Source organism: Fulmarus glacialis, unplaced genomic scaffold, assembly GCF_000690835.1.
Source record: "Fulmarus glacialis isolate BGI_N327 unplaced genomic scaffold, ASM69083v1 Scaffold3407, whole genome shotgun sequence".
Taxonomy (NCBI): domain Eukaryota; kingdom Metazoa; phylum Chordata; class Aves; order Procellariiformes; family Procellariidae; genus Fulmarus; species Fulmarus glacialis.
In genome coordinates this window covers 1-23215 of record NW_009223644.1, presented here as the reverse complement: position 1 = coordinate 23215, position 23215 = coordinate 1, and the positions used below count along the sequence as shown (strand labels likewise).

At 44.2% G+C, this 23215-nt stretch overlaps 1 protein-coding gene across 1 annotated transcript; it reads right to left on the bottom strand.

The window, feature by feature from the left end:
- Positions 1-8987: 8987 nt before the first annotated feature.
- Positions 8988-22752, bottom strand: LOC104071936 (vasoactive intestinal polypeptide receptor; the record flags this gene model as incomplete). The annotated part of the gene is made up of 6 exons (XM_009581854.1): positions 8988-9193; positions 10715-10756; positions 12180-12309; positions 17164-17255; positions 20216-20285; positions 22668-22752. Coding segments are annotated over 6 exons (611 nt in total), but the record flags the coding sequence as incomplete, so codon positions are not given.
- Positions 22753-23215: the final 463 nt, after the last annotated feature.

Sequence of the window (23215 nt, the reverse complement as noted above, 5' to 3'; positions counted from 1 at the left end):
CTGCCTGCTGGGTTAAACCACAACAGCTTCTCAGAACGGCCCAGAGCATTAGACCATTTGCTTTTAAAGGAAAATGGTTAATCCACACAGAAAGGAGGGACATATATAGCGAAGACTTGTCATCCCTAGTTCTAGATTTGGCCTTTATCAGTAGTGTGAACAGTGGGTGTAAACAAGCTTAAAAAGGGTGTGAGGTGTGCAACTGGCTCTATGGACAAGGAAAAGCTCATTGACCTCTCACTGTGATCTATTTTCACTGCCTAAAATTCATATGCATTAAATAATATGTCTTTTATACGAATAATTATTGTTCACTTGTAGTTGCCTGTTAGTTCACTAGTTGCCTGCTAGGCATTTCTCCAACACAGAGGAAGGCTCATGTTTTGTTCTGAGCAATACAGACCTGAAAAGACAGCGCTACGGAACCGGGCACCCAGCAAGGATGAAACACAGACATGATGCAGGGGCAGATGCAGCGCCCTTGGGAAAGCTGGAGGAAGCTGGAAAGCTAAGGTCACCATACGAGGCTCAGGAGGTACCTGGTTACCTGGCAGGGTGGGAAAGCTTCCAGGGATAAGCACACAGTCCCAGCAGTCTGAGAACTACTGCTGTGTCTGCTGCTCCAGGGACCAGTGGACAAGATGCCAGCGCTTGGCACGCACAGTGTGTTGAGAAGGCAGAGACAGACCTGAGCTTTGCAGTACCACCAGCTCCATGCAGGGGCAGTGGAAATGGAAAGGAAGAGTGTTAAGTCTCATTAGCCCTACTGGGCAATTCTGTGCCTGAAAGAAGTGTTAATTTAAATGGCTTGCTAATGATTTGGAATCAACTAGCAGAGATTTGGAGGCTTTGCAAAATCCATGTTCAAACACCAGTCCATTTCTTTCCACGGAGAGAGCTATTTTCAGCCCAGAGACTATGTGAAGGGATTTAAGTAGCCAAATTTGTATTCCGCATTGAAAAGATCCAATGAACTCTGCACTTCCAAAAATCAAGGCATTCCTTTTGAGGTGGATAAACAACACATTCAGAGCACTAACTTAACCTATGTCCCAAAGGCAAACTAAAGTAACAACCAAGCAGCAGGATGCTTAATCCCAGACCCAGCTGTTGGGCTTCCCTTTACCCCTGCAAGTCGTTAATTGCCCATTCTATAATTATTGCTACAGTCAGATGTATGATGTTTGTATATGCCTGTACAGTGACAGTGTACATGTACAGTACCGAGGTGGATGGGTCGAGGCTTTAGTTGTAAGAGCTGCAGGCAGAATATTCTCATGATGCTCAGATTATGAATTTACACCACCATTGCTGTGGAATCATCTGGTTGTGACAAGCCCATGTCAAACCGCTGCCTTGAGCTGGAAACTGCATTGGAAGATGCCCTTGGTCATCATATATGCCACATGTTTCAGAGAGTGCCGGATGGCAGCTCTCTTGTGCATCTCATGGGTAAAGTGTTTTGGTTTCTCACAGCGGTGTGGGATTTCTGCAAGCAGAATGGACCCATCGCATCTGCTCTCGAAAAGCTGCTCACAGGTTCTCCTACCATGTGGCCTGGATGACTGGCAGTCTGAGTGTGTTCAGTCCTGAAGGGAATGAGAACAAACATGGTTTTTCACATATTTTGGGTTTTTCCTATTTGTGGAGGGGGGTTATGAACTGCTGCAATCTGTGATGTAGAAGACATCTTAGCTTTGGTCTGTCCACCCAGGGTATGGGGGCATAATCATGGGGATGAATTTGAATGGCACAGTATAGCGAGACAGTTGGAGGATATTCCAGCATCTAACCCTACACTTGTAACAATCAATACATGTATATGTATGTGCATGGGTGTATGTACCTACAAATACAGGAATCATTTAACATCTCTTGATCGTGGCAAAAGAACCATAATGTGTTTGTAATCACATGATTATCCCCTCCATGCATGAGTCCTACCTCCAAAAGACATTGCATCCAGCCACCTAGCTCATGCAGTGGTTTTGCCTTCATTGTGGTTTTCGGGATCACTCATGCTGGGGCTGGTGCTGATTCTTCTGCTGGCACAGATGTTCTCAAAGAAGGTCTCCCATTTTGAGAGAGATTTGGTCTATCTGGCTAACCTTACAACGTATGAGATCATTATGCCTAACTCTAGGCAACCAGCTCACTACCTCCTTCTTAGCCTTTCCTCCTCTGTCTGTGTCTTCTTCAGGAATGAGAAAAATAAATTCAAATATCAGGTGGAACAATGTCTTCACGATGGTTTTATTGCTTGTTTTCAGCAGTGTCAACCACAGAGAAGAACCTCCTCTGAAGCAAGGAGATCAACCAAATACAAAGGAAAAAAAAAATAGCCAATTCATTGCATATGTACAGAGTCAGAACAAAATAAATAACATCGGGCAAAAGGCCATGAAACAAGGCAGAGATTTCACCTGTGCTGAGCAAGCAGGCCTGTTCTCACTGGCATGAAGAATACATCACAAGCACCTAGGTACATAAAAGTCCACAGAGACAGTGATTCTCTGTTCACAGCCAGTTTTCATAACTCTTTGCTGTCAAAGCCTATTTACAGGAGGGCAGAGCAGAGGTGCTTACAGTTTGAGTGAGAAGAGTCAGTTGGCACCAGCTACTGAACAACAGCTTGAGGTGTTTGAAACAGAGTCTGAAAAATGCACTTTTGAATTCAAAAGTGCCTTTCCGAACTTATCATCATCAGAGTATCAAAAATGTGTTGGTTTTTTTTTTTTAAATGTGCTATTCAGATTTCCTCTATGTACAAATTTACAATATCCACAAAACAGGGGTATAAAACACTAGTGCTCTGCTGATGCCAATTGGCGTGTCCTAAAGGCCTGGCCCTCAGAACCCAAATGGACATTATTTCCCTTACAGACCTGTTACGCAGGTTCCAGTCCCAACGTTTGTCATCTTCCATGTGATTTCACAGTATGCTAGAAATAACCAGGGTTTCAAACCCAGGGCTCTTCAGTATATAGCACAACACCATGCAAGCAAACAAGGAGTTAGGAGGTTCAGACAGTAGGAGGTGGAAGAGATGGTCCATGGGCCCAGGAAACTCCTACTTCCTCAAAGCCATACTTTACAACTGTACAGATCTCCAGGGGAAATAACAAGATCAGTCATTGTAATTATATCTCATCAGACTAATATGTAAATACTGGGTTTGGAGACAGGGTGAAAAGTTGACTGACTGAAAGAAAATGGATTGAAATCCACGCTGTTCTGGATTTTGGGACATCTGACTCCACGTACCAGTCTGGGACTTAACTCTTTTCCCTATCATACCAGTTTTTAGTTCCAGAATGATACCAGCAGAGTCATTCCAGATTGATATGGGTATATATGAGGCCAAGAGCTTGGCCTCCTGCTCTTCGAGGGTCATCGACAATCAAGAAGCATTACGGTCCTTGCCACCATAAGCATCGGTGTGTGAAAAGTGCAAAGTTGCATGGCGAGTCAGAGAGCTCAGGACTGTAGTCCTTGTCTCCAAGAGTTTGGCACATTCATTGGTGCAGAGATGCCTTGGGAAGGAGCACAGGGCTGTGCCTGGGCTGCCTCAACACTCCAGTCAAGATCCTTTCTTCAGCTAAACGCCCTACTTGAAAGCAGAGAGGCTGGGACACAGCGGGGGGGAGGCATGTTTTACATGGGCTTTGGTGTGAAACCTAGATTCATCTTCTAGAGAAGAAACATTGCTTCTCAGTCTCCTTGCTTCTGATACCACACGGATTTCCATAGGCCATTTATCAAACCAAGTTGAACTTGTGCGGACAGAATAAAATAAGCTTCACAAAGACACATATTGGCATTTCCAAGTTTGAGAGATTCCCTTTTAGTCTGAAAATATATCATATTTCCTGCAGAAACCCACTGGGTTTTGCCTTGTTTAAGCGCTGCGGTGAAGGTGGAAAGAATGGAAACAAAATAATCCCACCAAACCCCTTTAATCCCTGCCATGGAGCCAAGCGATGTTCACTCCTGAACTTTCTTTGGAACTTCATTTTGCTTTTTAAAAACCACTGGCAGCCTTTCGTTAATCAGCAGGTGCCTCTCTCTCTGAAAGTATTTCCATCAGACTGGAGCAGAGATTTGGTTTTAATCCTTTTGCTCGCAAAGCCCCGTGACACAGACACCACCCCGCCTCATTGCTTCTGAGCTGAGCGGGAACCAAGCAGGATATTGAGAAAGAAGTAAATCTGCTGATTAGTTAGTGTGCAAAACATTTTTTCTCCAGTACTTCCTTGAGAAAAATATAACTGCTTCCTAGGCAAAAAAAAAAAAAACCCACAACAATAAAATATTCAGGTGTTACATCTCCTGGGCTTTCTTGGGATCCCTTTTTCATTCCATAACTGCAGTAATGATGCTGCTGCATATATACTTCTTATTTTAAAAACTAGTTTCAAGTTAATGCCCTGAAATTCTGCAACAGCCTAGAATTTCTTTACTGCTTTTTTATAAACCCTAAACATGGTCATATTCTTATTTCTTGCTGCTTATGAGAGGGCCACAGAGCAATGTAGGTCCCAGCTGAATAGAAATATCTACAGTCTAATGTCAGCATTGAACCTTGTACCTCTAGACCTTGAGACAATAATTTAATTTTTATATTTTAATTGTTCCATACTTATTAATAATTGTTTAATAGTTTAATCACTGAAATACAGAGTGACTAATTAACAGGAGGGGTTTGATCTCTCACTGGTATAAAAAGGGAGTAAACAGTTCCAGGCTGAAGATAAAGGAATTATTCTAAAGGCAAATTCCAGTTTAATGCTGGTGTAATTCAGGAGTCACTGTAATGAACTGCTTGGTGCAAGTGGGATCAGAATTTGGCTTGATTTCTGTAAAGAGTTTTGGAGTCCAAATTCATGGTCCTCAAACATACCTAAAAACTCGTCACATCCAGGTATGCCTCTTAATCTTATATTGCAGCAAATTAATGCAGTTGCCTTCACTGGAGTCGTTCCTGTCTTACACCAGAGTTAAGGGGGTCTGACTGGTGCTTTGGGAGCAGCCCTGAGCACCCCATCTCTATCCTGCATGGGTCCAGGACAATGCAGTTTGGGTTGTCGTTTGGGGTTGCAGTGAAGTCCTTGAACTCCATTTTATTGACGAGTTCGATGAAGAACAGAGTAGAGGAGGCCAAATTCCTGCACTAAGCCACTTAAATGAGGGCCTGATCCGAATGTCGTCCTTCACTCGATTGCTCATATTCCCAGAGTGAAAAGCTCTGATTTCACCACTGACTCCTCTGTTCTCCTGAAATACGAGGCCAACGCAGCTGGGCTGGCAGCTCTGCGCTGCCTGCGTCGCTGATATTGCCGTGCTTGTCATAGCAGGTATATTCAGCACATTCATTTAATCTCTCAAACACCCTTGACAGCATGATGGTGATGTGGCTGGATGTTAGGTGATGAAATAATGGCAAGTAGGATGCCTGGGGGCACTGTTCCTGGCATGCTAATGTAGTCAACATTTTTTGAAGGAGCCTCTCAGTTTCGGTTGCATCCTATCTTCATGCTCCTGTGCAGAATAGCCTGGTGGTGAATCTCACGGGCTGCAGAAGGCCCTGTGGCATGGGCAAATAACCAGCTGAATTTTTCTTTGTCATGTCTCTAAAAGGCAAGCCCATTCCTGCCGCCTTTGGCATATGGTTGGTGCTGGCACAGGTTAGCACAGGGCTGAAATGGAAGAGAAGCTGTAAATACAAAGCAGAAGGTCCTCCTGCAAATGGAGTTACAAGCACAGGGAGAGGGAAAGGAAGGTGAAGAACAACAGAGTGAAAGCACACAAGGTGTCTCACTGCTCATGAACCTTCTACTCCAGCACGGCTGCCTAAAACAGATGGGAAGGTTTCCCTCACATCTCACAAAGGAGGTTGCTGGTAATGGTGCGTCACTTATGCTCAACAGCTCTCTGCTCAAACTCCTCCTCTGCTTGGCTGGGACCTGGGATTCAAGTTCACACCTCAGGCACCTCAGCGGATACATTAACCAGATTAGATACTGCTCCTCTGCAGCCCACCAATTTTGCTGGGCATAAATAGCTACCATGACAGATGAAGAGGGTGAATGACTTTGCAGCTTGATGAATCAAATCTTTCCCAGACTGATGTTGCTTCCAAATTCTGAACCAGTGAGAGGAAGCATTTTACACCAAGTGGAACAACTTGGAAGCTGAGAAAGATCTTTCCCTTGCTTCTTCTGGGCTTACTTGCAGCTAGCCATTCACCTGGTGAAATGCAGAGCTAGGTCAAATCCTTGCTTTGAACCAGGCACAGGAGAAGATACTGGTGGGACTTCTCTGGCATCTTCTGTGTAAGTCCGAACCCAGGTCTGAAAGCACTCCCCAGAGCAGCACCAGCACCAAACACAAAGAGGGTCCTTGCCTCTGAGGACCTCATGGCGGTTTCAATGGGGCATAAGGGCTTCAGTGCAAGCAACATGGGGAAATTTTAAGCATCCTCTTGGTTTCTCTGGATTTTGGGAATTAGAGAGCTGCTAAGAGAGGATTTTGATGATCTTATGGCACATCAGCGTTGGATGCTGAGTGCTAATGATATGGTTTCAGTGTAATGTAGCCGTAACAAAGATGGTTTGCACCTGGCTAACCTGGGGTCTCATCAGCGCTTTAATTCCAGCACCATGGCGCTCATTATAACAACCTTCACAAATATCTACCTACCCTCTTAGGTTTTGCAGGCTGGGTAGCCATGGCTACACTGTGACAGCATCTGAGCTAGCTCACTGGAAACTCATGAAAGCATGTCTACCCTTCAGGGCAGTTGTATCAGAGTATCTCATGCCCCTTACTGACTTCAGCTCTCTATGCTGTTCTCAGTCCCACATGTGGAGAAATACTTTGGAAGCATGGAGCTCAGATGATAATAGGTATAGCTCTGGGGAGGGTTACAGCGTGGAACAACCACTCTCTCAGAACTGAGAAAGGAACTGGATGTCCAGATCTGCAGCTCTCCTCCTGGGCTCAGTGTGGTTTGATGGCAGTGAATCACAGATGCTTAAAGCAAGCAAACAAGCAGGCAAAACAAACCCCAAACTCACCAAGTTAAAGATGCTTCTTTTCAATGAACTACACTTCATTTTGTAGAAAAAGAAGTCCAGGTGCTGTTAGCACTTGGTGGATAAGTCAAGATCTCTGAACTCTGAAAGAGGAGCCTACCTTCCTTTCCATGTACATGCATTGGTGACCCAGACTCTCCTTGGCATGGTAGCGTTCGGTTGACGGTTGGACTCGATGATCTTAGAGGTCTTTTCCAACCTTAATGATTCTATGATTCTATGATTCGTGAGGACAGGGCTATGACATGTTATAGTAGGACGACAGCAGCCCAATTACTAAGTGTACACGTGAGCTGGGCGGGGATTTCCCACCCCCAGCGTAAAACTGGTGCAACCCCATTTGATGCAGCTGGATGGGACACCAACATGAGCATCCTTGTGTGGTCTGTCTTCTGACTGAGTTTGGGATTGCAGGGATTGTCTCAAATGCAGTGCCTGGGAGCGCGAGCTGCACGCGATGCCCTGCAAGCCACCAGCCTGGCGTGTCTGAGCAGGATTTGGTTTCATTCCTCTCCTTTGCCCCCTCCACTAAGAAAACAAAAGAAAAAAATAACTATTTCCTTGGTTTTAACAGGATCTATGTACGTTCTTCAAATAGGGATTGCCTCTATATGGAAACTAATAGGCCTTCAGAAAAGAGGTAAAATACACATGCACATCTTAAAGATCTAACAGTGGCTTCATCACAGGATGAAAGCTCCCCGTAAAAGCTGAAGAAGAAATCAATTTAATAGCTCCTTCACTCCTTCCTGACTCCTGGAGTGCCAGTTACGTGCTGAGACAACCTTGTTCTGATGAAAGCAATTTTGCTTGCTGCTGTGACGCTAATTTTTTCATCTGGAGAGTGGCTCCTTATGGCGGGTCTGATTCAATTAAGGATTACAGGGTTCTACATCTCCCTTTCCTGGCAGTGTGTGCTAAGCAAGTGCAAACGAATTACAGACCAATTGTTTTCCCCTGATCCCTAATGATCCTGGGTGCGTTAATGCACCAAGATCTATGGGCGAACTTAAAAAGAATGAAAAACACAGCCGTGCTCCGCTTTTGGCATCTGTACCTGTTTTTTATACATGCAAATCGAGTTCCCTGTTCATTGAAAACAAAACACGATGTCATGAACGTAGCGCAGAGAAGGGCATTCACGCTGTTCCTTCTCAGCGATCTGCTTTTCCAGAGGGCACCCAAGGCTGCTTGGAAAGCTTTTGCTAACGAGGATGGTGGGCAATTAGCAGAACATGCTGCAGCACCGGGGCATCCTCCGAGGGGCTTTCCTGGTGCTGCAGCTTCGTCTTCACACGTGTAAAACGCAGAGACAGGAGCCGTGCGCTGGCCTCTCCCCTTCCTGCTCCTGTCCCTCCTCCCCGTGTCCCTGACTCTGTCTTTGGTGCCTTATCACCACTTCTCATCAACGGGACTTTTCGCACATTCATACGTTTGGCATTTTTTTTTTTTTTTCTTTTTCCTGCTTCTTGCCTCCCTCTCTCCTTTACTGGCTCATTTTTTAAAAAGTGCAATTTATCGGTTTCAGAGATGCCGGTTCTGGTAAAGCCACCAAGGACTCAGGCTCTCCCCTCCCTTACCCCCCGTACTTCATTATTTATGACACATCAGGATCTCCCAGGCTCTCCTCAAGTGACTGGGACCTTTACTCATAGTTATCAACCCCTGAGGGCTTGAAACTTAAGAGTGAAAGGTCTGAAAAGAGGAAAAGGAAAAGTATTTCTCTGCCTCTTGGCTTGTCTGATGTTCTTCTGGATGCCAGTGGCTTTTCCAGTTTTGTGTCCTCTGTTGGCTCATGCGGAGCATGTCATTTCACAAGGGTTTGTCATCGTATCGCCGATTCCTGGGGATCCTTCTGTCTCTCAGTTTCTCTCTTGGATGCTCAGCCCTCAGAGAGCCTCTCCCCATCACACCAGAGAGAATTCAGCCTGGAAGCCAGAGCACCGCCGTGTCTTTGGTGAGCACTTGGTCAGCATGGAGATCTGGGTGCTGAAGTTGGTGCCGTTGCTGCCTAAGGAAGGGTGATGATACTTCATGTCCGAGCCCAGGAACCGCTCCAGATGCCACCTCCGCCACTTTCTCTTGAGCTCAGCTTGGACCTGGGTGGTGGAAAGACAAGCAAATCAGCAGAGGGGAGAATTTTCCGTTGCTCTGACTTGATTGTGTGGATAGCAATGCCTGACCCACCCATCAATTATTTTATAAAGGTCACTAAACTCAACCTGGCCAGAACTTTTAGCCACATCGAAGAGATGTCACACTCCAGCCAGTGAACTACTAGAGCAGAAATCCCCGAGCTTCAGCAGAAAGGTGAGCACAGGGAATTGCTTATCTGATACAGTGAAGGTGCCAGACTACTTAATTTTAACGGCAACATATTCTACGCTTTGGGCGTATAATTAAGATTTTTTTTTCACTGCCCTGTTTTTGTCCAAATACAAATGATTTAACTATAGCTTGTTTGTAAAGCTGTCAATACAGCTGTGCTTTTTTGATAGAAGCTACTTGTTCCTGCTCAGGGAGTTTACATACATCATCTGGTTTACACTGTCCAGATTCAAATCCTGAACAAATCTGGCCACCGTCCCTGTCCCCTCCTGCAGCCTTCCAGTGCAAATTTTTAGATAACAGTATGAATTAGATAAAACAGCTGTTTCTGAGGGTCTCCGGGATCAGCAAGCACAGGAATAGTACAACACCAGGATGCAAACCCCAGGACTGGAAAGGTGGGAAAGGCAAGAGCAATGCCTGTAAGGCAGAAGCATGTTTACCTGGCACTGGTCTGCGCCTAACAAGTCACGTCAATGCCTATATTGGTTTTGGATCATTAATAAGTTTATGTGGTTCTGTCCTGCTCTGCGCAGGCTTACTGGCAAAGATCTCTGCTGGAGCTGGGCTATCTGCCCTGCATGCCGCTGCGTGATGTACACATGGCATCAGCGTGGCTGAAAGCAGCATCAGAGCTGTAAGAGAGCAAATTGTGATTCTGGACACTCTTCCTCTCCCCAGGAAGCTGGAACACAAACCCAGATCACAGCTGCTTCTTTCTTGTCCGTGCTCAGTTTATTGAGCTGAAAGTGCCCCAACTGACAGCAGCTCCAAGTTTTTAGCTGCTCACACCTACTTGGTAGCCTTCGCGATACGGGTTTAATCAGTCTCTGCTGAATTTCTTACGGGCAGATGGAGCATGGTACAAAAATATCACTGCACTAACAAGTTTCCATCTTGGCAGTGGGCCTGATTCTGTAGAGGATTCACGGAGGCGCTAAGCATGAATAGGGCTTAGAAGATGGGCTTTATTCTTCCCTGCTGAAGGTGGTCCCTTCGGATCAGGGTTTATGAAAGGTCATATGGGAGTTCTGCTGATGCTGTCTCATGAGTAAAGGAAGGACTCAGCAGCAGAAATCTTACAGTTCGCACAAAAGTCCTAATATGTTTATTAATTGTGCTGGAAACTATCAGGCAAATGGTTGAGTTGTTTTTCTGGAGTGAGCGATTTGACGTGGAAGCTTCCTGCCAATATGATAACATCAGGAATGGGACACTTCTCAATCCACTCTCCGCAAGCATTCAATTTGCCTTAGCTGCAAACATTAACCAAACGAGATTGTTGATCTTACCTCCCCGTTGAGAAAACAGTACAGAACAGCCACCACAAATCCCTAGGGAAAAGGAGAGAACAGGCTTTTAGCACCTCATAGCTGATATTCCCCTAGATCACAACTCAGACTCACTGCAGCCTTGGAGAACGGCACGCTGCTGGGGGACTGCTAAGGTGCCCCTTAGAAACCACTTGATTGCATTTTCCCTAGAAAAGGGGCAGGGGAAGATTGGTCAAGGTACGTTGCAGCAGATGTATGGGTGTGAGTTCAAAGATCAGACTGGTGTTTAAAAGCCCTCAGCAGTCAGCTCAGCTCTGAGAGGGGCACTTGGTCATTCAAGTTGGGGCATTAGAGACAACTGGATGGGATACTAGACCCAACTTTCCTGCTTGCTTTTGGCAGCTGAAACTGGGGAGATCTAACCACGCTCTCTAGTACATTATCAAGGTCAGAATGATCTTAGACACAGCATAGGGCTAAATTGTTCCTTTCCCATCTGCCCTGCAGTGACACCTCGTTTTTGAGAATCTCAGCTTTCACCGAAAAAACCAAACCAAACTTAATCTCCAGCCCTTATGGTTGCAAACACTAAAGACGAGACGTAAGCGTAGGTCCATTTCTCTCTCAAAGGAGAGATGCCAGAGGTGAAGTGATGATGATGTAGACAAGGGCGTTATCTCATTCCCCACTGAACAAAGCATGCCACTGAGACGTGTATGGTACGTGGTGACACACAGATCCTGCTTGCAGGCTGTGAGAAGACAAAGCGGCTAGAGCTGATTAACGGATGGATGCAATGGGATGAAAGACATAAATAAGTGCTTCTTTTCATGCAACAGCAGGGCCAAGGTTAACAGCCCAGCATGGGAATTGACTGAAGTGAAGTGTGTAGGAGGGTCTAAGAAGCAAACGTCATCAGGGCTTCCTGCAAATTAACGCGGAGCACAGCCCCATTATCCATCCTCTTAGGGAACCCGCCTCCTATGCCAATGAACTGGAATCCTGCTTGAGCAGGATCTACAGCAGGATCTTGGCTTATTAACAGAGGAGAAAGTTCATGCAAGTCAACTCTTTGAAGACGGGACGAGGCTCCTGTTAATGGCCAGAAAGACATTCCTCTCAAAGGCAATTTTTCTCATCTTACACCACGTCAATGATACATAAATTGAACTAAGATGCTCATTTTTCTCCCCTAAGTGCAAAAAACCTAGGGGCACTAACTTACAGAGGTACATTTTCTTTTCAGGTGCCTAAAATGAGGAGAGAAAATCTCCTTCTGGAATTCCAGGAGGCAAAATATAAAATTGTCTTCCATCCTGGCCAAGCTGGAGTGAGTAGCTTTTTCCCCAAAGTTATAAGAGCAGCATTGGGCATGTCCAGGAAAAACCCAGCTCACATGTTTGCTTATTTCCTTGTCATGCTTGTTACACTTCTCCCTGCTCACAGACCTGGTGACTGACTGGTGGCCCAAAGGGTGGCTTACCTGGAACGATCCAACCACGAGCTCAAAGACCAGCTTAACTTCTGCTTTGAAATTGTCAGGGAAGAAAGCAAACATGATGTAGTGAATGCCAAAGAGAGGGATCAGCAGCAAGGTGGACTTGGCCAGCCTCCTGTTGGAAAGACAAACATGAGTCATAATGGGAGAGGGAAGAGGAGCTAAAGGGTAAGCTGGTGAGAAATGCTGCAGCTGCGCCCTATGAAACCCCGAAACTTTAATTTGCTGCAGTACATATTTACTGATTATCTGGATCATGACGGCGTAGCCTGTATCATTCATGTTAAGTACCTTTGTTTGCCCTTAGGAGATGTTATATGGGCCACTTACCCTGAGGTCCTGGGAACATCCAGCCTTTCAACAGCAGCCTTGAGTGAGGCAGCATCAGGAGGCTGCCCTTGCCCAGAGGGAAGATGTGTCTGGGGTACAGCAAAACGGAGGATGTTGAGATAGCTCCTCACAGCCTAACCTCCCCAGGATCCCTCTGACGACCTGGGCTGGGATGCAGTGACACATGGAGGTGGACCCTCAGCCGGGCACGGTCACTGTATGGCAGTTCAAACTAACCAAGGACCATGCTGGGATCATTTCCACAGGCTTGCTTTCCTCCTTGTTAACAGCTCTCATATAAATATATACGTGCCTCCAGCTGAGGCAGAGTGATCAGCCCTAGATTATTTCTCCTTGGCCTGCAAATTGCAGATGGCTGGTGATTTCAGATGCAGTGACAACATAAAATGTGACATCTTTATTCCCAGTAACTTCAATGGAGGTATTTCTTTCTCCCTTCTCTCTTCTTCCCCTCCCACCGGAGATCTTTTTTTCATCTCTACAAGCTAAATCATCATCTAGCGCTGTCTTTGTTTGCTTGGGATTTCTGAAAATTACAGCTTCTGGGAGAGAAATGGTATGTTTAGCTCAGAATAATGACAGGCTATCGCACAATGAATGTCTCCAAAGGAGAGAGATGAATAGTATTAGTGCTTAATGGCATCAGGCTGGGTAATCAGAGTTCTAATTACGAAGAGATGATAATTTATTAAATCTAATCATTATTAAAAAATAGCTGATGGAAATAAAATGAAATCAAGGACTTAAGGATGCTCATGGGGGTTTTGACTCCCTTGGTCACCTACAACCTTCCATGTCCTCCTCTCCCAGAGGCTTCTGGAGGAACTGAAGCTAAGGCTGGGATGTTGGAAATACTTGTTCTTCCATCTGCAAACCCTTCACCTTCAAAATCCCATCAGACCATCTTCATTTATTTGCCATCTGCATAAGCCTGCTGGGAAGGCTGATGTGCCAGCTTTATGCAGATGATGCTCATCACTCTATCTCCTAGCAGACCTTTCCAGTTTTCCCTGGGCCTGGCCCAAAGACAAGTTTGGCGTTAAGGCTGTGGTTGGAGGCTGTGGTTCCCCAGGGAATACCTGGTGGCTGAAAAGCAGCTGGCTGCAAGTCATTCCAGGCAAAACGAGTGCCTGTAGGAAGCCGAGGAACTTTCCAGGAATTTGCCTTTCCTACCACACCCCTCATGAGCGGGCACATCCCTGCTCATGGTGAGTAGATCCAAAATCTAAGTTCTCTTAAATGTCTTGCTCTGCCAGAGGACTGTCACTGTCATTGGTGACCATCAGGGTACCATGGTCCTCCCTGTCAGAAGCAGCTCTGGCCAGCGTGATCCACACTAGTGTGACCCAGCCCTAATTCCCCCAGCTCCCGACATATGGAAAAGCAACTTATTTTCTAAGCAGATCACAGTTCATTGAATACTAATACTGGCTTTGCAGAGATGTCTCCTCAGTCTTTCAGAAACAAGTCAACGTAGAGAAGATACCATCATGTACCATATTCATAGAAAGGCTGTTTGCAACCTCCAATGGATTAGAAAATTTTATCTTATCGTTGCAGACAACATCGGGGCCTCAGTAATAGCATTTTCCCTCCTGGCTGGACTGTGGCAATGAACAGGACCTATACGCCAAACCTTAGGAGCCCCCGCTCCAGTTTGCACAACTCCCCAAACCAGTCTCTTGCTCCCGGCATCGAGCTTCCCCAGAATATTGAGTGACATTTTAGAGCTCAGTTTGGCTTCAAGGCAAGGCGCCTATGGTCTAACCCTGTGATATAAATACCGCAATAAGGAAAATCATCTTCCCCAGTTATGGTGTAATTTCTCCCAGGAAGCTAAAGCCTGGCTGTGCAGGAGGCAGAACTGCTTGAGAGATTGTCCAAGGCTGTTTAAAGCTACCTGCTGGAAGCCATGGCTTCTCAAAAAACTCATTACTTCCACTCCCAGCACTGGGTGCACTTCTCAGATCGCCCCTCTCTGACAGATATACATGGTGACAGGTAATTTAGGGAAAACACGACTGCACTAGCCTGCACTGAATCTACTCCTCTCCTTGGGAGTGGATAAGAGTGAACCTACATTTTAGTCATGCTCCTTGAACGTGTAACGGAAAAGTTACCCAGAAAACGTTGATGATGATATTGATCTATGAACATGTACAGAATAGAAAGAGATGAATTTTGCTCAAGATTTCTGTTGCAGAAAACAACTTCTATTTGCCTGAAATATCGCTGTCCCATTCTGGCACATGTCCCTGTCATTTCCAGAAAACTATTTTGGGAGACTTGTTTTCAGTTTCCAGTCCATTAAAGCCCAGATCACTGTCTGTAGCATTAATGAGTGAGTCAGCAGCACACCTGAACTTCCAGCCTGCAGCTAAACTGAAACCGGTTGGAATTGAACAATACTGTCAATATGACATGTTTTTTTTTTTTATAAAATAAACAATATGTAATAAACAAGAGAAGGAGGGAGAGATCCCTGATGTTGTTAGTTTAAAATGTACTTTTTTCATATTTGGCAGGAGGAACCCACGCATATCATTAGCAGCAGTTTTTTGCTAAGATTTCTTGGGTCCTGCAGGCCAAACCCCTGAAGCTAGCAGCAGCATTTCAGGTAATAAGGGAATGACATGTAAAAGAATCAGGTACCTACAATTGCAGATCACATGCCTAATGGCATTTATAAAAGAGCCTGCCCCCCCGATGTCTCTACAGCTAGCTGTCTAAACATTAAAAACTCAGGATCACGCTGAGAACTCCCCTTGGTGAGATCCAGCCTTCAGATTGGGACACTTAATATTCATTTCCATAGGAAAGTGTGGCGTGTCATGTCCCACTGCAGTCAATACAGTCAACGGAGACTTCCAGAGGCCCCAGAGAATCTGGCTGGTGGCCAGCTGCCGCTAGTCTCCCATAGGTCCTGGGTCCTATATGCCAGGTCCAGGCAAGTATCTCAAATGTCCTAAAGCATCTCATATGGCTTGGACATCTATAAGTGAGCAACTGATTCATGCCCTAATGGAACTGAGATGTTTTTCCAGGTGGAGGAGGAAGGTGAGGAACTGAAGAGGTGAAGATCATTTGTACTTCAGCAGTGCCTCCTGTTTGGCAGGCCGGTGGGGGGAAGTCCGTGTTACTTACCGCCCTGACGTGCTACGTTTGTTTACAAGGCAAAGAGAGCTTTCCTGGCAGCTCTCACTTCATTGGAAAATGTGAAGTAAAGCCCTGAACCCAAAGCTCAGCATGACCTCCGAGGTAATCTGGGCATAACACTTCCAATGCATGTTGGCAGCACTTCTACTGAGATGAATGGGAGCCAACTGCTCCAGGCTGCTGCTTAGTCCTAGAACATATTTCAATATGCTGATTTAATCTATGTACCTGGCCAAAGCTGTTGCAATCCTGGGGGTACAAAGATACAATGCCCCATTGGAAATACATAAAGGGAGGTGATAGAAAGCACGGGGTCTGGTAATGTTGTCGTGTTACGATGACAGAAAAAGAGGTGATTGGCTCTGGCTGCTGCAGGGAGAACTTAAGGTCAAATACTGGAATTTCCTTTCATAAATCTGAGAATCTGTCGAGGCAGATGAAATGCGTAATTTACCATCACCAGAGAGAAAGACTCAGTGTCATGGCTGGTCAGTATTTAAGGACCATATTGATATTGTCTTCCATCGTGCAGAAAGATGAACTGAGGTCAGATTCTTCAGGGTACCAAAGTGCACAGCTCCCTCCAAAGACAAAGAAGATTTATGAGCAGTGACCATGTAGACACTGGACTTTTTTCTTTTCAGTTTTTTTCTAGGAAACATTTAATAAATATCCAGGATAGTTGAAATGCTGAGCCAGGACAGTGGCAAGAGTCAAAAATAAGCTGGTCTGAACTTTTATTTTATTTGCATTGAAGCCAGAATAAATCCATGCAGATAGACAGATTTCTCGCATTCTTAAAATATGGCAACTAAGACCAGTCTTGGCCACTGATACAGATGCTGATCTCACTTGCATGTTGTTCGTTATAAAAAGCCCCATTAAGGTCAACCTTATGTCTCTGGAATAAAAGCATTATGTCAAGCAAAACTTCTGAGACAGTGCTACTTCTCAAAAGTGAAAAGAAATGCATTGAACTAATCCAACCTAGTTTAGGGGTCTGCTTTAGGATAAGGAAAATTTGCCATACATTCTACTGGATGTTCTAATTTTCTAGATCTCTCCTTCTTTGAAAAAGGGAGCTGAGGGTAACTAGTTCAGAAAAAAAAAGCCCGTATACTGTGGACATCCACTCTTTGTTCTCCATAAGGGTCCCTCTGCCTTCAGAATCCAATAAATATTGAATATACAAAGAAAAATCCTATTTTGTTTCATGATCATTACTGTTGCTCTCACTTCTTCATCGTTAATCCCAGGAGAATGCCTTCTTGCCTGTCTGTTCAAACTAATATAAAACATGCCCAGCCGTTTTAGCAAATGCCCCATTTCTTGATTTCTGATCAGCTTTAATCAATTAACAAATACTCGATTCTGATCAGTGCAGACAGATGCAATACTGAACTAACAGCCAAAGAGGTTTCCCCAAAACCATACAACATGGCTAAAAAAGTCTAGGACTTACGAATATTGGCTGGTTTCATTGTGTCCAACGTCTGGGGAATGCAACTTCTGGACTAAGATACGGATGATGCAAATGAAGAGAATGAAGTTCACCTGTTGGGATGAGTGGAAAGGAAACAGAGAGAGAAACAAAAAATTAGTATTTTGGTGAAAATTAGTCTGGTGAAAAGAGCCAATCATTAGAGGGGAGGTCCTTTCACTGCAACATTTTTGCCATGGAGCAAGCTGTTGTTAAAAAGCCATGAGCAGAGAACCCCACTCTGGGAGTACATAGTAAACCGACACAGGATGGCAGCCATCTTGGGCCTGACATCAGCCTGCTTGGGACTTTGTGTCATACATCCCAAGTATGATGATGTCAAACCCATAGAGCACAGCTATGCACGACGTCCTGCTGCGCGGGGGAGTGCCGACGACAGGGTGGGAAAAGAGCCTTGGGAGTTAGCGGAGCGACGGACGTCAAAGCCCTCGGGAGACGGTGACATGGGACCGGCTGCTGAGCATGTCAAAGACTGAGGCGGTGAGCCAAGGAAACCAAAACAAAACACAAAGCAGTACCCACTCAAGCAGGCCTCTACTCAATGCTATTGGGCATGTCTTCTCTGGAGAGAAGCTGGAGACCTTGTACAGCAAGGGATAGACTTCACTGACACAGTGGAAAACGTTCTTGCCTAGGATGTTAGACCAGAGGAGTCTAGCTAATACCTAGATTTTAGATGGTGCTTTTCACTCAAAAAATCTCAAAGTGCTCCAGCAACACACTCAAGCAATGTTAACCTTATTTAATAGCAAAGGTGTAGAGATAGGAATGGCAATTTCCTAAAGGCACATAGTAGATGGCATGAGTTGAATGCAAATCTATTTGCTTTTAAGGTCCTACCCATTGAATCACGCTGTTATTCATGCAACATATACAGTAGAAAAGCCATGACAGATTTCTGTGGACTTAGTTGAGTTTTAGTTTGGCACACAACCTCTTTGTTTATCCTTTCATGGTTAGCAAATGCACAAATGATTCTGATTTTGAGAGACTCAGCATCTGGAAGGGATTGTGTTAACCAGCCAATCTGATTTCCTGCAAAAACAGATTGTAAAATTTTCTCCAGCAATTCCTACATTTATCTCAAAACAGGTGAATAAAGTAGACTGAAGCATGTCTCTCAATTAGACACTCAGTCTTTTTTCAAAGGCTATGAGTGATTGGAAATTAATTGTATTTCTTGTTTATGATGCATTGCTTAATCACTTTTTATCTATCCCATGCCATTTATCATAGTTTCTGTTATAAAAATGGTTTGCGTCTGACTTGGTGGCAAGTAAAATTTATCAGTTCAAAAGAGTATTATCTAGATCAATTACTCTAATGAGCATTGATAGCACACAAGCTGCAGCACTGAAGGTAAGATCGGAGCAGTTAAATACTGACTGTGTTGGCTCGCAGTGGTCAAGAGCAAACATGGACACAGGGCAGTGATGAGTCAAGTGGAGTATGACTTATAGGCTTAGTACTGTCTTAGCATTGCATGGTAGAAGATACGGCTATCAGGCAACAGGAAAGTTGTTTAGTTTATTTTTCAACCTAGAGTATAATCAAAGGCACTTGATCTGTTCCCAGTGCTTAATATCTTATATCTTATATATCATATATGTATTTCTTCCTTCCATTGAGATCTATGCTTTATTTCCATGGATATGGAGAAAATGTTGCATTCCTCCCTGAAGAAACCTGCTGTACATCAGGTAGTGGTTATCATGCCCTTCCTTTGTGCCAGATTTATATGATATCTGCAGAAGGAAAATCAGAAATTGCTGGGTAAATTTTGTTTGGCAATGAGGAAATAATTTATTGGCCAAAAGAAAATACAGACTCATTGACCCGAGGAGAACAGGGTGTATTTCTTTACCAAAAGGTTATCTCAGGAAAAGGAAATACTATCTATAGCTTTATGTGATGATATAAATATTTTGCGATGTGTCATCTAAGTATTCTATTACTTTTCAGTGAGGTGAATAGAGTAAGATGTAACTATTCAAACTGTTTCATTTTGGAATCCCTGTATGACAAATGCTGCAGAAAAAAAGTCTTCTTGTGAAGGTCATAATGTGCGTGGAATAAGGTATTTCTAAGAAAAGATTTCTGCTGAAAAGAGATATATTTGGTTTGATTTCTGTTGCATTCTTTTTCTTCCCTTCCCACATACTTGCCTTCATTTAAGAAAACTCAAAGCTAAGTTTAACTCAAGTTCATTTGATTTCAGGTTTTGGCTTGATATGTGACAGAGGAAACATGTAATATTCAACAAGGATGGAAGGACTCAGAGTTCTTCAGAAGTGTCATGGTTTCTGTGGTTAGAACTGATCATATCCAGAGAAGTAAGTCAAGCACTTCTGTTGATTTATGTGGAAATTAGCCAAGCTTCTCAAGAACTTACTTTAAAAACACATAGCTGAAATCCAACTTTGTACAATATGCAATAACAAGAGGCAAATATCTAGGGGAATTCACTTAACCTCTTTGTATCTAGGTAGAAATTTATGGTAGGACGCATCCCATTTTACTTTATAGTGGTGACATTTACAACTGAACAAGTCAACCTGGGCTCTGCACATGGTCAGCTCAGAGAAACAAAAACATTCATGGCACAATTCATCTGATCGCATTTAGACATCCACTGATTCACTAGACAAGATGAGCCTTTCCTGGATCCCTAACCATGTTCCTCAACCTCCTCTGGCTACACACACCCATGGCTACTGCACCAGAGTGCCCAGGGTGACTAGCTGAGATGGAGGTGGTCAAGAGTTAAATCAAATGAGCTCCACCTTGGTTGTTTCGACACTCAAGCTCTTCCCGTGGTCAATGCTTAAAGGTAAAGATGTTTGTCCAGAGGGTAAGCTTCCTCAGCCTGAGACAGACATTCAACATATAGTGGGATTTTATCTGTCAATGCATTTTCTGTGGGCATTTACAGAATACTTCTCAACAATCCTTCACCCCCCACACTCAGTATTAAAGATGGCTTTGCAGCCAGCAGAATGTGCTGATACTTTACCAAAATAGACACCAAAATAGGAGTTTTAATGATCCACCAGAATGGGGATTCCACTATTTCCTCCCAGCACCTAAAAAGAAACAAAACCAGACTTAAAACGTCAAGCAAAGCAAGCAAGCAGCTATGTAACCTTCTCAGATACTTGGTTTCCCTAAATGCTAAAAATGGCTATGCTAGGTTATGTGAAGAGGACTAAACCTGGTGTGCATGAACTGGGAAGGGCTGAAGACTTGCTTTGCAGTGGCTTTGAGCACTGGTAGGTAGCAGTTGCCCCAGATATAATGCTGTGAGCTTTTTCCCCTTGGTAATGGAATGGACTGGAGGGTGTTATCTCAGGGTGAATGTCGGGGAAGATGGTGATTCACTTTGTTTCTCCTATACTGAGGTCTGCTACAAGGAAATGCTATCAAAAACCACAGACTCATGAGGCCTCCAATGCTATCCACCATCATGGATGGGGGTTTTGTTAAGCACGGAGCAATTGGCACCATCAGAAAAAAACGCATATGCCCTTCTGAAAAAGATGACAGTCTATGGTGGGATTAGTCAGACTGAATCTAGCTGGCTGCATCTCAGCTATGGATCTAGTCAGACAAGTCCATAGGGTCCAGGGTGTGATTTTCTTCACCCTGAAGTCAGAATTGTCTGCAAACCACACCACTTAACTAGGTCATCTGGAACTATATTTTAAAGCCAACAAGGCAAAGACAGAATAGGAATGATGTGGAAATGACTAATATTGCTTGGGACACATTTATCTGCAGACCTCACAAGAGTCAGGTGATCGAAGGTGCATTTTTAGGAGAGCATTCATGAAAACTGGTCTGCATTCATGTTTGAAATAGATTAGTGGAACTCATCGTAGACAATTTCACCTGGATTCAGCTCATCTAATTCAAAATGTTGACAGAGCAAGTAATGGTAGATGGAGAGAGGCACTTCTAGGGCACAGTTCCTGAGACCTATTTTAGGCATCAGCTTTAGGATGAAAAGAATTGCACTCCATGGACTACACTGACTAAATCTCCACTAGCTATAAAAGGAGACCAGAGCGAATGGCTCAGATACAGGTGCTTACACTTATTCAGGTGCATGCTGCCCTTCCATTTAGCGTTAAAGTGGCCCTAATTATGTCTAGTGCACTTCATTTTTAAAATAAATTCAGGCAGTCTGAATGAAGGTCACTTTAATTTGGAGTTAGAATGTTTAAATAGAGGATTAATGTTGTTTAACCAATCTTACATAGTTAGGTTTTATTTAATCTGGATTAATTTCCTGTAATTTTTCTCTGTAGGTAATTTTAGTATGCCAAAAAAATCTATGTTAGGTATTAGCATATCCTGTAAATTCACACTCTGTTTTACCTGGCACAAAAATGTAGAGCTTTAAAGCCTCCAGAAAATGCAAAGACGACTGTATTTTTATTAAGAATTGCTGGGAATATGTAGTAAGAAGAATTGGTATCCAGACTGGTTAAATCCTTTGCTCTCTATCTCATTGTAGAGGCTATTTATTAACAGAGTAAATAAGGTCAGTTTTATGCAGATAGAGTGAAACCATAAAAAAAAGTCAGCAGCCCTCAGGAAATGTGTTAGCATGACTATAAATCAAAAACGCAATGAGAAATCTGAGCTGCTTCTCTTACTGAAATAAGGACAAATCAGGACAGATTTGGAGAGGGAGAATGCACGGGAGAAAATGGAGTTAACCATATGCTGGAAGTGCAAGAAGCCAGGGCATGCACAGTGAGTACATAATAAGCACCTGATTCTGTAACTCTCTGCAGTGTTTTCTCATAAAAGCCTTTCCAATTACTATAGTTTGACTGCTTGAGTAAAAGCCTGAAGGAGGATTGCAGAATCAGATCCTATTTACTTGCATATATCCTTGGATAGCTCTGATATCTGCCTCATTTACTTAGCTGTATTCTATCTGCTTCTTCTGTAAAATATCAAAGGCTGCTGCTAGGTTAAAGAGGATGAAGAACAGATCCCAAGATCTGCCTGGGGAAAGAAAAAAAAAGAGTTTTTAGACTTTTTCTGTGGGGGAGCTAATGGGTGTTTATCAAGTATCTGCTGCATAAGCGTATTTAGGGTCAATTCTGCAGGACGCAAAGCTCCGCGCACGGGGCAGCTGCTCAGCTGGTATCTTTGTTATACACAGCATCACGGGGCCAAATGCGACCATCGGGGTCTGTTCACAAATTCCCTGCAAACATCCTGACCAAGGGATTGGGAAACAAAGAGGGTGAGTGACTGGCTTGAATTGACACAAACCGTGTGTCTTCAGGGAGACCTTGGAGTGTTTCCCGGTTGACGGTGGCAGGGGAAAGCCTCCGCTCTGCTCTGACTGCTGTCGGGGTTAGGGCAGGATGGCTGGGTTACTGAAACTGCAGGGCTTTCCTCAGCCTTCCATGGAGATAAAGGAAAGATAATTGAGTCCACAGGCTTACCCAACATCGAAAAAGTAAATCCTGACAATAGTCCACGCAGTGATGAACATGGAGGGGGCACCTGACAAAAGAAGAGATGGTGTTACTGTCAGAAATCATTATCAATGTTTTCAGGGCTGTTCTCCCCCGCTCTCCATCTCTCCCGAGCGACTGAGGCGATGCCCTCCCTCAAGAGCGGGCAAATGCTTCACGTTTCCAATGCTCACATGCCAAACAAGCAACACGTTGCCTTTCTCTCCCGCTGGCCGTTAAGATGAGTTTCCTGTAACTGCTCCCTAGCAGATTTATCTTCCTGCTGCAGTGCCTACAAAAAACCTTCTGATGGTGAAATGCAAGGAATAGGAATCACTTGGACATCGACAGTGTGGACACCTGTATCTAAGCCAGTCATCACAGGCTCTCTTTAGCATCAATGTACTTCTAACACACAGGTCATCTGAGCTACTTTAGATGTTTGCTTTAGGACAAGGAATATGCCCTTGGACTCCCTTGACTCTGTTGCCTGGATCTCCACTAACTATTGTCCTGCTTTCGGCTGGGATAGAGTT